The sequence below is a fragment of the Triturus cristatus genome, chromosome 4_2, assembly GCF_964204655.1.
Source record: "Triturus cristatus chromosome 4_2, aTriCri1.1, whole genome shotgun sequence".
Classification (NCBI taxonomy): Eukaryota; Metazoa; Chordata; class Amphibia; order Caudata; family Salamandridae; genus Triturus; species Triturus cristatus.
This window is the reverse complement of record NC_140586.1, coordinates 253623340-253639107: the sequence shown is the minus strand read 5'-3', so window position 1 is coordinate 253639107 and position 15768 is coordinate 253623340. Positions and strand designations below refer to the sequence as shown.

The following is a 15768-nucleotide window of genomic DNA, read 5'->3' as shown; positions in this document are numbered from 1 at the left end:
GGGAGATAGGCCTATAGGAGGAGCATTGATTACGGGGTTAAACTTCCTTATGTATGGTTACCAGTGTGGCTAGGTGTTGGTCGTATGGTAGAAGACCCTTCTCTCGGCTCTCATTAAACTTTACGCGCAGGGATGGAGCAATAGCGTTGGGTTTCAGTTTATAGAGCTCGATCCGCAGATCATTGTGGCTAGTAGCCTTGCCAGGGTGGAGGCCCCGGATCGCTTGTGCAAGTTCATCGTCCGAAAGGGCACTGTTGAGCGTATCTCTTTCATCAGTAGTGAGGGTCGGCATCTGAATTTCTCTTAGGAGCTGTTCAGAGTTTGTGATGGAGAAAGTGGAAGTCGAGCTGTACACGGAGCTGTAATAGTCTGCCAACGTCTTGGAGATTGCTTGTGGGTCAGTCACTGTGTGCCCCCCGATGTCCATCAATTCAGGAAAAAGCTGATCTACCAGTTATTTCTTGTCCAGCCAGGCCAGCAGTTTCCCGGCCTTATCCCCGAGATCATAGATCCTGCCAGCCCTTTCCCTCCCCAGCGTTTTGACCATGTCTGTAGCAATGTTCTTATACACGTCTCGTTTAAGCTTCAGGGTATGGAGCGACTCCCGTGTGAATCATTTCGCCCCAGTTTATTCGAGGCGAAGGATCTCATCCTCTACCTGCGCTAGGTCTTTCAGCTTGTCCTTCCGGGTCCCAGCAATCGAGGACAGTGCCTGTCCTCTGAGCATCGTCTTAAATGCCTCCCACAGGACCTGCGCAGATTGGACCGTGCCCTCACTGCCTCAAAAATAATTAACAATAGCCTGAAGGAGTGTTTTCTTAACAACGGGGTTACGAAGGTGCCAGGGGTTAATGGGCGTGACCCGTCCAACCTGCCCTTCCACCAGGACCGGATTAGCCCAGAGAGGAGAGTGATCTGATATGCCCCGTGCCATGTGTCTTAGCTTCATGCATCTCTTTGACCAGGGCTTCAGGGGCCAATAGATAATCAATACGGGAGTGGCTTCCATACCCGCCAGAATAAAAGGTGTGCTGAGTAGTGTTAGGGTGGAACGCACGCCACAAATCTACCATGTTCGTTGCATTCAGGAAGCCATCTCTGCGAAGGTCCAATGTCCCGCCGGGGGTGACGGTCCAGGAGCCCAGAGATCACTGAATTAAAGTCACCACCCATTACCAAGCGGGTCTCCGGGAGTGACAGCAAGAGAACGTCCAGCTCTTTGAACGTCTGGCCCTGAAGTGCCGGAGGGACGTATATTGTCACTAGGTTAAGGGTTGAGCCCTCCCACTGACCGGATATCTGAATCTCATTTGTAATTTGTATTTGGAAGGGACACCATAAACATACCACTTGCAAATACCAATTCAGTATTAAGTCGCAAACCCAAATTGTGATTCAGTAAACTGTTACTGTATTGCAATTTGGGTTTATTACATACAAAAGGCATTTTTTAAGGTCACAAGCAGCCCAATATTGCAAATCAGACTTTCTGTGAACACAAAATGTCATTGCATATCTGGCCCTTGTTTTTGTTAGCCCTTTCTGGCCACAGTTTTCAATTCCTATAGATCGCATTTATATGCTTAAAGTTGGATTTTCATTGAAACAATCATCTGCAGTCTAGGAGTTGTGGTCTTGGTTTATAGCGGTTGATCCACTGAAGCTATCACGCCCTGAAAAAATTTTCTTTCCGCAATTTTATATAGCACAACCCTGATCCAAGGGGCTTGGAGGGCTTTATATGAGCATCGGAAAATGTTAACCTTTTTCAGGTCTTGCCTAAGAAAGATCATGCAATATGTTTTGTTTTACATACAGTGGGCTTGGAGGTCACATATCACTTACCATTGGTTGGCTTGCCACTCACATGTGCTGGCATTTTATTGGTCAGCTGCCGTAAATTTCCTTCCTCTTCATTTCTTTGTCCCTCCCCTGGAGAATTGATTAATTGCTTGTATCCTTCCACTGCTCATTTTATTAGGTGCTACTTTTATCTATAGGTTTAAGCACTCTAGCAGTGTGCCTTTCTCATCTGGTTCCCTCATGTACTTCTTCCCCTCCTGCTGTCTGTGTTGGTGATTGCACCCTCCTTCTGTTTTCTGTGTTGTAGCTTGACCTCTTCCACCCTCCTCCAGCTGTCTGTGTTGTTGCTCTCTACATCCCAATGTCCTTGCTATTATTTGCACCCTCCTGTCCTCCTTCTGCTGTCCATGTTGTTGCTTGTCCCAAACTGCTGCCCATATTCTTGCGTGCCCCCAACCGCTGTCTGTGTTCTTGCTTACTCCCTCACTCTCTCCTCTCGCTGTTCATGTTTACTCCTCCACCTGCCATAAGGAAAAAAAGGAGGGATATCATGCTGCCAACGGTGGCTGTACTGCCCAGTGAGCAAAGAAGGTGGTAAGAACACAGACTTTGTGCTGTGTATTCGAATCATTAAAACTGCTCTTTTCCTCTACCCGTGTCTGTTTACATTTATCTCTTGGTTTCTGTGCAATTGGCATTTTTAAAACTGCCGTTTTCTTCTTTGCATGACTGTTTACATTTCTTTCCTGGTTAACCCCTGTACTGTGCTGAGGCCTCTAGAAGGCAACTCCCCCTCTTTTACAAGCTAAAAAAGGCCAATACACCCCAGAGCACACTAGTGTTTTTCGGAGACTGCTCCATCTGCTTAGTGGACTTCAGGAGCACCTCCCTGCCTCCTGCACACCAGCCTGTGCTTAAGGTCATATGCCCTTTATACTGGTCGTTGCATCTGTGCTCCGATTGGTTCCTAGGTCTAGAGTTTCAATTGGACTTCGGGTTAGAGTTCTGATCAGCTGATAGGTCTGGGTTTCTGATTGGTTAAAAGGGTCGGGTCTCCCGTTGGTCCTAGGGCTTAGGTTCCCATTGGCTATAGGTCACCTGCCTTAGGGCAATTTAACCTAAAGGCTCAGGGCGTCTCTGCCCAGGCGGAGAGGACATGGTCAGTTGCCTTTTTGGGCCTATTGTGGACAGGTCCAGCCTAGGGTCAGAAATGCTACCCTTTTTACCATTTACCAGCCACCACCTTAACTCCACAAGACCCTCAGATATATTAATACACTCACAACAAATCCACACTTCTCATTTACAACAAACAAACCCTATCCACACTTCAATGTCTCAACAGCTACTACAAAACCCCACACCTATACACCCTTCTACCACACAATAGCAGCTCCACTCTCATACGAAACACCACTCTGTCCTATACCCCTAACAAATCCACACATCACCATTACAACAGAAAACCACATTAGACATAACTTTAATCCATCCAGACACACACTACCTGTTCATATTAAACACCAGCCCTACCCTCTATGTGCTCCTAACAGAACCCTGTCTGTCACCAGAAAACCTATACTCAGGCCTCCATAATATCATCAACCAACAACCTCCTCCTCTTTTTACCAAAAACACACAACCAAACAATCCTTACACTCCACAAAACACATTACCTCTTCTCGCTATCCAATCTAACACAAACACTCATAACTCGTCTATCCCCCATCAAACACCACATAAACACTTTTCCAAACCACATCACCACCCTCTTTACCATTCCACTGCCACTACCCCACAGTACTTTACATACCGATCCTTTTCAGAAAACCAATACATCAATATCTCCTCTTAATACTCCAGAAATATAAAACCTAAAACACACACACACACAGCACATCAAACTCTCTCACACTCACAATTTCATAATACATTCCACCACAAATTAGAAACAAACCCACTCCCACCCTCATGAATACACAAATAATACACATCCTAAACCATTGTTACTCATCCTAAACCATTGTTACTCTCATGTTTTCCATCTTCACCAAATACCTACCACAAATACGCCAACACAAATCTCATTCACCTGCCTTTCATCCATTGCATAATTCAGAGCCTTAAAACATGACCCACTTGCTCCACCACCACCCCTAACCCATACACCTTCACCCGAAACAACTGCATAAAAAATAAACAACATGCCACTATTCACAACTTCGCATCTCCATGTCTATTACACAACAAGGCTACTCTACAAAAACAATGCATTTCTCCAATGCACTCTAAACCCCCATCTCCCCCACCTTCACGGAGACCCAACAAAATGCCTTCTAAGCCTGTTGGAGGAATACGATATAGAAAAACACTATTGCTATGCTCATACAGTTAATACCAGCATTAATGACACACCTGCTACAAGTTCAAAAAATACTGCTCACTCTTCTAAAAAACAAAGTCACACCACCTCCAAAACACAATCTCTAAACTGCCTACTAATAAATGCTCAATCACTCCCTAAAAACAAGTACCAGACCTACACACTGACACACAACCTGACTTACTCTTCATAAACGAATCATGGTTGGAAGATGACATGGCTCCAGTGTTGCATGGAGCTATTCCTCCAGGCTATCAAACTATCACACAAAATCATATAGACAAAAGAGAAGGTGGATTACCTGTTAGAGTCAAGCACAATCTTGCCAAAGCTGACAACATTTCCATACAAGGTTGTGAGGCCTTCATCAACAGATGCAACCCCACACCAACGTTCTCCTGCAACTTCCTCCTCCTTTATAGACCAACACCTAGTAATGCAACATTCCCAGACACTTTCTAGACACACTTTCAAACGTTTTAAACCTACACTCCAACCTATGCATTCTTGGTGACTTAGACATTTGGTTTGACAAACCCAATGTGCCCCATCCAATATCCATCATCCCTGGCCTAGTCACATTGAAACTACATCAGATTGTACACCAACCCACACACATTGCTGGACACATCCTATGTGCCATTTTTGCAAATCTAGAATTATTTATCTTTCAAATGATGACTACAGGCATACCTAAGACTACCTTACATGCATCCATCTATCGACCATGGAACAAACTCAATTCTGATCACTTAGAAACACAACTAACATCCAACACAGATCTAGACTATTGAAATATTGAAGGAAAATTATAGACAAAATAAATTAGCTTCAATTACAGCAACACTTGAAGGTCTGAGTTTAAACTATATAACTTTAAATCTCAATATATTATCTTCTTTATACATGTAAACTTTCTATGTATTCATATATCTATATAATTATTACTTTTATTCCTACTGTAGAAGAAAAAAATAAAGCTTTGACTCACTCCAGCACACTTCTCTGTCTCACCCAATTCCTCTCAATGTATCCTCTACCTCCACTCTCTTACTCATCCCAAACTTCATTCTACTACTATTATCTTCAAAATAATGCTTCTAGACTCTTCCCTTCTCATCCCTCCTTGGCTCACCCCAAACTTCCTTTTACGATTAAGATCTCCCAAAAAACCCTTTCTAAATCCTCCCCTCATGTATCCCTCCTTAGACTCATCCCAAACCTCATCAAACTACTAGGATCTCCCAAATAACACTTTCTAGATTCTTCTATCCCTCTATTATCCTATTCAATCCAAGTAACAGACTTGCTTGTCCACCGCTCAAATAACTCATCCAAGCATTTGAATCTGCCTGGCCCTGGACTGGAACTATAACCCAAAGTACAAATCCTGGATTCTAGCAGAGCAAACTTTTTCTGGGGTCCAGTTTCAACAGGTGCTAGGGGTTCGCTTACAGAGCTACACAAAAAACCATCACACTGTGAGCAGCTACATCAACCTCCTAGAGCAATACTTTGACCTTTGACTTCTGTGGACTCTTCACTTATTCATTAAGGGAATTCGAGGACCCCCCTCCCCCAGAATCATTATTAGAATCATTATGAGAAATCTGTGGAATCCAGGGACCCTGGCTTAACCAATTTAAATGATTTGAAGCACAAAGCAATGCACAAAAATACAGAAACAATCCTTCAAGAAAATACACATGATGAAATATTTAAATTTAATTCACAAACAGATTTAAAAAAATAACATTAATGGGAAGGTTGAAGCTTTTTGAAATTCAATTGAGGCCACCCATCAGCCATACCATATTTTGGTTGATGCACTTGCACTGCTCCCATAAATCAATTGGAGGATACCAACTTAATTTTTAGTCTCCAAGTTCAAATTTCTTCACATTTATAGAACATTTGAAAATGTTTAATGTTACATTTTGCTTCTTTGTTTTTACAACTTTATTAATCTGTTCATAATATTTTATTTCCTAAGCCATTGCAAAATCCCTGAATAGGTGTCGCAGACCCCCAAATTATTATATTTTTTTAAGGTGCCATCCTCCTTTCTAGAGGGGCAATTAAAGAAAAAACTAGGCCTGGCTCACAAATGTGCATTTCCATTGTCCAAAAAGCTACAGTGGGTCAACAAACAAGAAGTTTGAAAATCAACAAACAGACAAGTCATATTTGGAAGCCATGTTGAGCAACTGACAGCAACAGAAGAGCATCAATATGCTCACAAATATACCTTAAATGATAGAAAGTTATTGATAGAGATACCAGACGACACCTGGTGTGCAAGCTGGAAAAGAGGGGCCAAATCTTCTATATGCACACAGCATAAATAGAATCCCTATAAACTTTTGACTAGATGGTATCTTTCTCCTACGAGGCTAAATGCAATGTTTGCAGTGTCCAACACATTTTTGAAAGGGTGTTGGGAGAGGGGTACACTACTACCTATATGGTGGGCCAATGTCCATATCCAAACCCTTTGGTGTAAAATCTTGTCCCACATCAAATCTGTAATGGACATTTTGTGGCCGCTTCAACTGCTATTATTAATGGGAGACCCAAGAGAAAAGAACATATACCCCTTAAGTACCCCAAAGGAGACATTGATGTCACATTTCCTGTTATCTGATGACCAGCCTTAGCTCATATGTGGAAGTAACCATTAACTTAAGATATTGGCTAAAGTTCACAACAGAGTATATAACTGTAAACATATGCCCAGACTACATGATTCAAGATCAGCAGAGCGTTAGTATGGAAAATGCTGATGCTAATATGAAAAGCGATACATTCACTTATGAGAACGAAATTGCATCTTTATTAACAAATTTGCCAGTTGTGTACTCCACATCAACCCAACTCGCAAATACGTAGTCAGGCAAGCTCTAAGACCTAGGCCTGAGGTCAATGATTGATAGGTCACAGCTGGGATGGCATGTAGCCTGTAGACAAACACATGAACAGGAAACCTTGGATCAATGGATAAATCCCACAGATAGGTGCAGTGATGCTACAATGGTCAAGGGAGATCAGCCCCGATAAAGCACACATGGCCGGAGGGGTACGTGCGCTCCTAAAACACCATAAATTCAGATTCCACGTGAGTTAGGAACATAACAAGCAATCAGGACACAGCGATCACGCGTTACTCATGCCGGTGATCTGGACATGTTACCCACTGGCCACATTGGGTCCATGCAAGGTCGAGGCCCACCAGCATACTTTCCATTACACAATTCATTTAGGACTCCAAAGGCAGCAACTTACATTCCTCATCATACATGGATCACCAGAAATTCCTTGTTACCTACAATGAAATGTATAAAAAAAAAAAGCTGCACACCAATTGTAAATTGACAGTCCACAGACCCAACACCTGTAACTGTTCTCCCAGCTGCTCTGTCTAATTAAACAAACTGTTCCTCTTTTGCTAAACGCTTCTTGTTTTTTCAAGGTATTTCATATTCAAGCAACAAGAGCGTAAATGGTGGTGCCACTAGGGAGTTACTGCTCACCTTTACAGGGAGATTCTTGTACCAGTCGAGCCTCTGACTGTACCACATTCCGGTTGCTGAGAAATATCAAGCGCCGAAAGAAGCTAGGCCCTTCACCTTTGACATCCTCAATTACATACTCCCCACTCTGGGGGCTGGTACCACGGTGGTGCACTGTCCGCATGCCAAGATCATTGCTAGCAGAGAGAAAAGGAACCTGCATGGAGACATAATAAAAATGTACATTTCAAATTGCTATCAAACAAGTAGGAGTACTCTGCTGTGACCACAACCTAGCTAGTTCTTTCATTTAAGTGCCTTTGCCTAAACCTCTTTAGCTTCCCTCATATTTTGGGGAAATTGAGATTTGCTATTTATTCGTTTAAAATCATGAACTGCTTTCAAAAGCTATGTTTCCTTTTTTAGTTTTCATAAGCTCAGAGCTTTACTTTGAATACCAAATTATTATATATTCACCATAGACTTCCAAGGGCACAATCTAGCTTTCTCTTATCAATCAATCAATCAATCATAGGCATTTATATAGCGCACTACTTACCCGGAGGGTCTCAAGGCGCTCGGGGGGGGGGGGGGGGGGGGGGGAGTGCTGCTACTGCTCGAATAGCCAGGTCTTGAGCTTCTTCCTGAAGGAGAGGTGGTCTTGGGTCAGGCGCAAGTCGGTCGGTAGGGAGTTCCAGGTCTTGGCGGCCAGGGAGAAGGATCTTCCTCCTGTTGTCGTTCTTCGGATGCGGGGGGACGGCGGCGAGGGCGTGGCTGGCTGATCGGAGATGTCGTTTGGGAGCGTAGAAGTTGATGCGGTTGTTGAGGTAGCTGGGGCCTTGATCGTGTAGGGCTTTGTGTGCGTGGGTGAGGAGGCGGAAGGTGATTCTTTTGTTGACGGGAAGCCAATGTAGGTCTCTCAGATGTCCGGAGATGTGGCTATGTCGAGGGATGTCGAGGATGAGTCTGGCTGAGGCGTTCTGGATCTGCTGGAGTCTCTTCTGGAGCTTGGCGGTGGTTCCGGCGTAGAGGGCGTTGCCGTAGTCCAGTCGGCTGGTGACGAGGGCCTGGGTGACCGTCTTCCTTGTCTCGGTGGGGATCCACCGGAAGATCTTCCGTAGCATGCGCAGGATGTTGAAGCATGACGAGGAGACGGCGTTGACTTGTCTGGTCATGGTGAGGGAGGAGTCCAAGATGAAGCCCAGGTTGCGTGCGTGGTCTGTCGGTTTGGGTGCGCAGCCCAGGGCGGGGGGCCACTAGGAGTCGTCCCAGGCGGAGGGTGAGGAGCCCAGGATGAGGACCTCCGTCTTGTCTGAATTCAGTTTCAGGCGGCTGGTCGTCATCCACTCGGCTACGTCTTTCATTCCTTCGTGAAGGTTGGCTCTGGCTGCGGCGGGGTCGTTGGTCAGGGAGAGGATCAGCTGGGTGTCGTCAGCATAGCAGATGATGTTCAGGTTGTGTTGGCGTGCGATGGCCGCAAGGGGGCTCATGTAGACGTTAAAGAGGGTGGGGCTCAGCGAGGATCCTTGAGGGACGCCGCAGATGACTTCGGTGGCCTCTGACTTGTACGGTGGTAGGCGTACTCTGTGTTCTTCCGTTGAGGAAGGAGCTGATCCAATCCAGTGCCTTCTCCTGGATTCCGACGTTGTTGAGGCGTTGCACAAGGGTGCGGTGGCAGACAGTGTCGAATGCCGCGGAGAGGTCTAGGAGGATGAGGGCCGCTGTTTCTCCGTTGTCCATCAGGGCTCGGATGTCATCGGTAGCAGCGATGAGTGCGGTCTCGGTGCTGTGGTTGGCTCGGAAGCCCGACTGTGAGGGGTCGAGGGATCCGTTCGTCTCGAGGAAGGCGGCCAGCTGCTTGTTGACGGTCTTCTCGATGACTTTGGCTGGGAACGGGAGGAGCGAGATGGGGCGGTAATTCTTGAGTTCGGAGGGGTCCGCTGTAGGTTTCTTGAGTAGAGCGCTGAGTTCGGCGTGCTTCCAGCTCTCCGGGAAGGTGGCGGTGTCGAAGGAGGTGATGATGTTCCGCAGGTGGGGAGCGATGACAGCGTCGGCCTTGTTGAAGACGTGGTGAGGGCAGGGGTCGGTTGGAGATCCGGAGTGGATGGAGTTCATCATGCGGACGGTGTCTTCCGTGCTGATCGGAGTCCAGGCGCGGGGGGTGGTGGTGGGGGGCGGTGGTTCGGTCGTGGCGGGCGTCGGTTGTGTGCTGAAGCTGTTGTGTATGTCCGCGATCTTGTTGTGGAAGTAGGAGGCGAGGGAGTTGCAGAGGTCTTGCGATGGGGTGATGTCGTTGTTTCCGGCGTTGGGGTTGGAGAGTTCTTTGACGATGTTGAAGAGTTCCTTGCAGTTGTGTGCGTTGTTGTCCAGCCGGTCCTTGAATGCAGTTTTCTTAGTGGCGCGGATCAGTTGGTGGTGCTTCCGGGTGGCAAGCTTGAGGGCGGTAATGTTGTCTGGTGTTGGTTCCCCTCTCCAGGCTTTCTCGAGGGCTCGGCAGTTCTTCTTGGAGCTCTTGAGTTCGTCGGTGAACCAAGGGGCCTTCTTGCTGCCGGGTCTGCTAGGCGGTGTCCTTAGAGGGGCGAGTTTGTCCACGCAGTTGCTGATCCACTTCGTGAGGTTGTCGGCGGCCTGGCTGGGGTTTGCTGAGCTGGCGGGAGGGTGCTGGCTCAGGGAAGCGGCGAGTTGGTCAGCTGTGATCTTGTTCCAGCTTCATCGGGCAACCGGTTGCTGGTGGTGGTGGATCGTCGTTCTTCTGAAGTTGAAGTGGATGCAGCTGTGGTCCATCCAGTGGAGTCTAGTGGCGTGGCTGAAGGCGATGTCTTTGCTGCACGAGAAGACGGCGTCGAGTGTGTGTCCGGCGAGGTGGGTGGGGGTGGACACCAGCTGCTTGAGTCCGAGGTTGGCGAGGTTGTCGAGCAGGGTGATGGTGTTGCGGTCGTTGTTGTTCTCCAGGTGGAAGTTGATGTCCCCCAGGAGGATGTAGTCAGCGGAGGGGAGGGCATGCGGGCTGACGAAGTCGGCGATGTCCTCGCTGAATTGTATGCGTGGTCCCGGGGGTCGGTAGATCAGGGTGCCTCTGAGGGTGGTCTTCGGGTCGGTACGGATCTGGAAGTGTAGGTGTTCGGCGGTTGTCAGGGTGTCGTCGATGTTGGTCGTGATGTGGATGGTGTCCCTGTGGATGATGGCGATGCCTCCTCCCAACTGGTTGGCGGAGCGGTCCCTCCGGGTGATCTTGTAGCCCTCTGGGATGGCGATGGCGATGTCGGGCGCTGAAGAGGCGTTCATCCAGGTTTCCGTGAGGAAGGCGACGTCAGGAGATGTGGTGTCGAGGAGGTTCCAAAGTTCGACGGCGTGCATGTGGACGGAGCGGGTGTTGAGCAGGATGCACTTGAGGTGGTTGCTGCTGGTGTTCGGCTTGGTGGTTGCAGGTGTGGGGCAGGTCCGGATGCAGGTGAACTTGCAGGCGTGGCAGCTGAAGGGTCCGTGGGTGTGCTTCGGGGTGGCTCGGTAGCATCCAGGGATGCCGCCGGTGTTGAGTGCGCTGAGTTCGGTGGCGTTGTAGGACAATCGGGTCGTCTTCCGTCCGTGGGGGCCAGGGGTCCTGGCACTGGGCGCGGTCCAGGCGCGGACGGGCGCAGACGGGCTTACCTTTGGCGCGCCTTCGGCGCACAATCGGCGCGCCCGCTGCGCGTGATCGCTGCGCGTTCGCACGGTCGCCATATATGGCCAAGTGCGAGGGAGGGCGGAGCAGCTGGGAGGCGGGAGCGGGGAGGTTACAGAAGAGAAAGGGGCGTGGTTAGCGGCGGTGGCGGGAAGCGGGCAGGGAGGACAACGAGAGACAGGGGGACCGACGAACAACGAATACAGAACAAATTAACAAAGTAAATACCACAAATGCACACAGAGAAACTCAGCAGTCAGGGGGCACACAACAGGAGACCAAGGTGCAGGAGCACAGCGCTATCGCGTAGGAGACCACGCCGCTCGGTGGCAGGGGGCGTGGTCACACGGCGGTAGCAGGGGCAGCGAGGAGGCACACGCAGCAGCTGGTGGCCGTGCGGCGCGGGGGTGTCCTAGATTAGGTCACACTCACCTGCATCGCACGGTCGCCATATATGGCCAAGTGCGAGGGAGGGCGGAGCAGCTGGGAGGCGGGAGCGGGGAGGTTACAGAAGAGAAAGGGGCGTGGTTAGCGGCGGTGGCGGGAAATGGGCAGGGAGGACAACGAGAGACAGGGGGACCGGCGAACAACGAATACAGAATAAATTAACAAAGTAAATACCACAAATGCACACAGAGAAACTCAGCAGTCAGGGGGCACACAACAGGAGACCAAGGTGCAGGAGCACAGCGCTATCACGTAGGAGACCACGCCGCTCGGTGGCAGGGGGCGTGGTCACACGGCGGTAGCAGGGGCAGCGAGGAGGCACACGCAGCAGCTGGTGGCCGTGCGGCGCGGGGGTGTCCTAGATTAAAGCACGCACTAGTCAGGTTTCCAAGCTAAGTCTAGGAAATACACTGGGCTCCAGGTAAGACTATAGAGTGTTCATGTAAAAAGTACCTCTACACTGGTAGTTCCTCTGATTAACTTTTGAAAAGGATTATTTTCTCTGAATATCTTCAAATAGAGCGCTTAATGAATGAAAGGTTCCAGAGCATAAAACTATATCAAACATCAAATCAAACTCCTTGGCAAACCTAAAATCAAAAGCATGTTTATTGCGGACAATGTGGATTTACAATATTGTAACATACATGTTTAACAATCTGAAGGAAAGTGCCTGGATACAGGTATTGCAATGAACTGTCACTTGAAACAGTCACCATTTTCTGCTTTTCTAGGTTTTTCATGATGAACGGAGAAAAAAGTGGATAACCCTCGCACTGAAGAGGTCTCCTAAGATTGGCAAAAGAGTCCAGGTACCTGGTATTATTAAACTATAATAATCACAGAGAGTATTTTTTTTTATTTTGGGAAGGGAATGATCAAATTTGTGGTCAAGCTGAAAATATATATCTTTTCAAACTATGATCTGGATAAAGAACAAATATTAGGATGTTCGATTCAAACTGAGCAGACTTATTCAAATAAAGACTAGTACTTGGACTACTTTTGAAACATGTGGAAAGGCTTGGATGCATATTTCACTATGTACACAAAACACTGGCAGCCAGAAATAGTTTTAGGAAACTATATTTGAGTGCAACACTTCATATTTTCAGGGAACAGTTAGCCAAATGGTGGAACGTAGACATGGATACACTGGTATGGTGGTTTACAATTATTTGTGCTGTTTGTACCGGTTATTCTTGCGTTTCTGTTTTGTGGTGCATGTATTGCTTATAATGTGTACTACTGTGAGTTGCTATGTATTACAAGAAGAATGCTCAAAGCAAGCAGATTACTAATTGACTGGTATAGTTCCATAAAACAAGATCTAGCAAGATCTCTAGTTTCATCTAAACGCTAGAACAATACTTGAATGGTATCCCACTAGACACATACAGAGTCCAAAAAAAATATGTTTGCTTAATAGGGTAAGAAAAAGTATTTATTCAAATTGGGTTATGTTTGAGTATTTCAGACACAATGCCGAAAGCTGGGGAGATCTCACTTTCCTTCAACACCTGCACATTCCACAACCAATGAGAATACAGAAAGGTTGTACAGGAAGTTAGACGAAACATGCCATGTGGGTGCATTGGTGCAATTGATAATTAATGGATCTATATTGTCACCAACAGAAAAATTGTAAAATACTGAGTGAACTCAACAGTATTCAAACCTGTGACCCCAAGTCAAACAAAGATCCTTGCAGTGGATGCAGTAGTCCACTGAACCACGAGTCGTAGCAAGAGGAGGCATCTAATGGCATTAGGGGTAAAAGATGAGAGAAAGGGATACATGTACCACAAAAACATTACAGATGAGCATACAGAATGTCCCAATAGTTCTGAAGTTGAACTGTCCATAGACTGAGGAACCTCTAGATAATTCACATCCCCATTAGTGGTTGCCAGGCTCAGGCCAGTGTAATATTACATGTTTTGAGTGTTCATTATCTGGTAGGAATGAGAAGTTTCCCAATGACACACATTCAGAAAGAGGCCTGCAGTTACCTGATGATTGTCAGGCAGGCCCCGGGGGGCCAACTCCAGGACCTTGGCTGATAGCTCCGACTGGATGCCTTCCATTCCCTGATACTGCTGGTCTCTATGCAAAGCCACAACGATGAGGCGCCTGAAACTAGCACTACTTGCCAGCTGCTTCCGACCAGCTTCTGTCCCAAAAAGCCACTCCGTCTCTCTGCCCTGAGGTACTAGACAGGGTAAAACACAAGAAACATGAATTGAAGCATTTACACAGAAAGGTTTCAAGTTATAAGATGTGCTCACACTAGTGCCCATCCTTCCTTGGGATACCCAACGCTCTCTCTCAGAAACTTAAAACACCCCGATTCATCAGTTGATTACTCCATCACTAGTCTACTAGCATAGTCAACAGTGTACACGTCACGGTTCCGAAGTGGTATGCAGATGGGAGCATCTCTTGCTTTCACAACGGAATGCCTTCAATGATATCAATGTTTGAATCCCTAATAAACCTGCTGCAGAGACCTGATTAAATATGTTGCTATGCGGTATATTTTAAGTAATGTTGACGTAAAAACTGTACATAGGTGTAAAGTGTAAATGCCACTGTGAAATTCAAACATGTACATTAATTGGATCTTGAAGCTGAAACACTAAACAGACAAACACTTTATAAAACGGTAATAGCGATCTTTAATTCTATAATGGAGACCAAAGGGTAGACTATTACGAGTAACCAGTGTCCCTGCAGAAGCTCAAACCCACCTAGTTGGTTATCCTTATAAACAGCCTAACATTTCACAGTGCAGTCAGAATTGCATCACAAGGATGCTACAATATGTGTGGTATATCAATATTGCAACAACACGACGTAGGAAATCTGCCTTTTCTGCATGCATTTCCCACTCCCCCCAAATATTCCCATTTTCAAGACCTTAATTTTGTGGTTTGGAAAACTCTGTGCACATCACCCTTGTTAACCAGGAATAAAGTGTCTAAATTCCCTCTCTAAACATGGTTAAAATGGCATAACACGGATTGGCACAAACAGTTTTCCTAAAAGGCATAGTATATGGTGCGGAAATCCACCCTTGGTCTGGTTAAATGCCACCTGTGGACTGCAGCACCTATTGTACAATTCATGACAGTGGTAAGGAAAACATGGCTTCAGGCCTACCCTGTGTTCCCTGACTGCAGTGGCTAGAACCAGTGGTCGAAGTGGGGGGGAAAATAGTAGGGGGAACTGTTGGCGGAGAATCAGAGGGCGGGAATAACCTGCAGATTGGGTCAGTAGGCGTAGTCAGAGGTGTGGCTAGAAAGAGCAAAACACCCCAATTTTTACTATTCGTTTGGTATTTCACTGACCAGTTAAAGCTTATTACATTATTTAATTCAACTATGGATGCACATGTTTATTAAAGGTTTAATATGAGTTATTGACATAAATACATCAACAAAGTGGGATACGTTTCCAATCACAGAATATCCCAAATACGTTTAAAGCTGGAATCACAAGCCATTTGTCTTCGAACCATGCTGTTTCTGCCATCAGCACTTCTCCTTCCCTTTTCCACAAGAGCAGCTCAAACATGAATGGCAAAATATCCTAGTTTGCAAATGTATTCCACATAATTATGCCTCTGCCATATGTGCCACATAATACATCATCTGCTGCATAATCTGACAATTTAAATTAATTAATTGTTTGTAGATCAAATAGATCAAAAGTTACTAAAAAATGTGAGTTGTGTTGCTGCGAAGTGGAGGGCTCTTTGCAAAGGTTGACTGGTCACCTTTCTCACTACTGCATTTGTATGTTACACTGGAATTAATGAGGCAAAATCTTTGCAGAGACTGTTGGTATGTATAAAACTGTCAAAATAATAAAGTATCAGAAAATATACTGCATTACACTGCAGCCTTTTTTTTGCTGCATAGTTAGTCAACACTGCAGCATAATTTTGTCCTCCGTTGCTGCAT

The 15768-nt window shown here is 46.5% G+C and overlaps 1 protein-coding gene across 2 annotated transcripts in view; it reads right to left on the bottom strand.

The window, feature by feature from the left end:
- METTL13 (methyltransferase 13, eEF1A N-terminus and K55) overlaps positions 1-15768 on the bottom strand; it is a 118357-nt gene that overhangs the window by 40083 nt on the left and 62506 nt on the right. For both annotated transcript variants that reach the window (XM_085601444.1, XM_085601445.1), the window contains exons 3-4: positions 13816-14015; positions 7717-7912 (exon numbers count right to left, since the gene is read on the bottom strand). In XM_085601444.1, coding sequence (XP_085457570.1) covers positions 7717-7912; positions 13816-14015 — 396 coding nt within the window. The remainder of the gene's footprint in view (positions 1-7716; positions 7913-13815; positions 14016-15768) is intronic.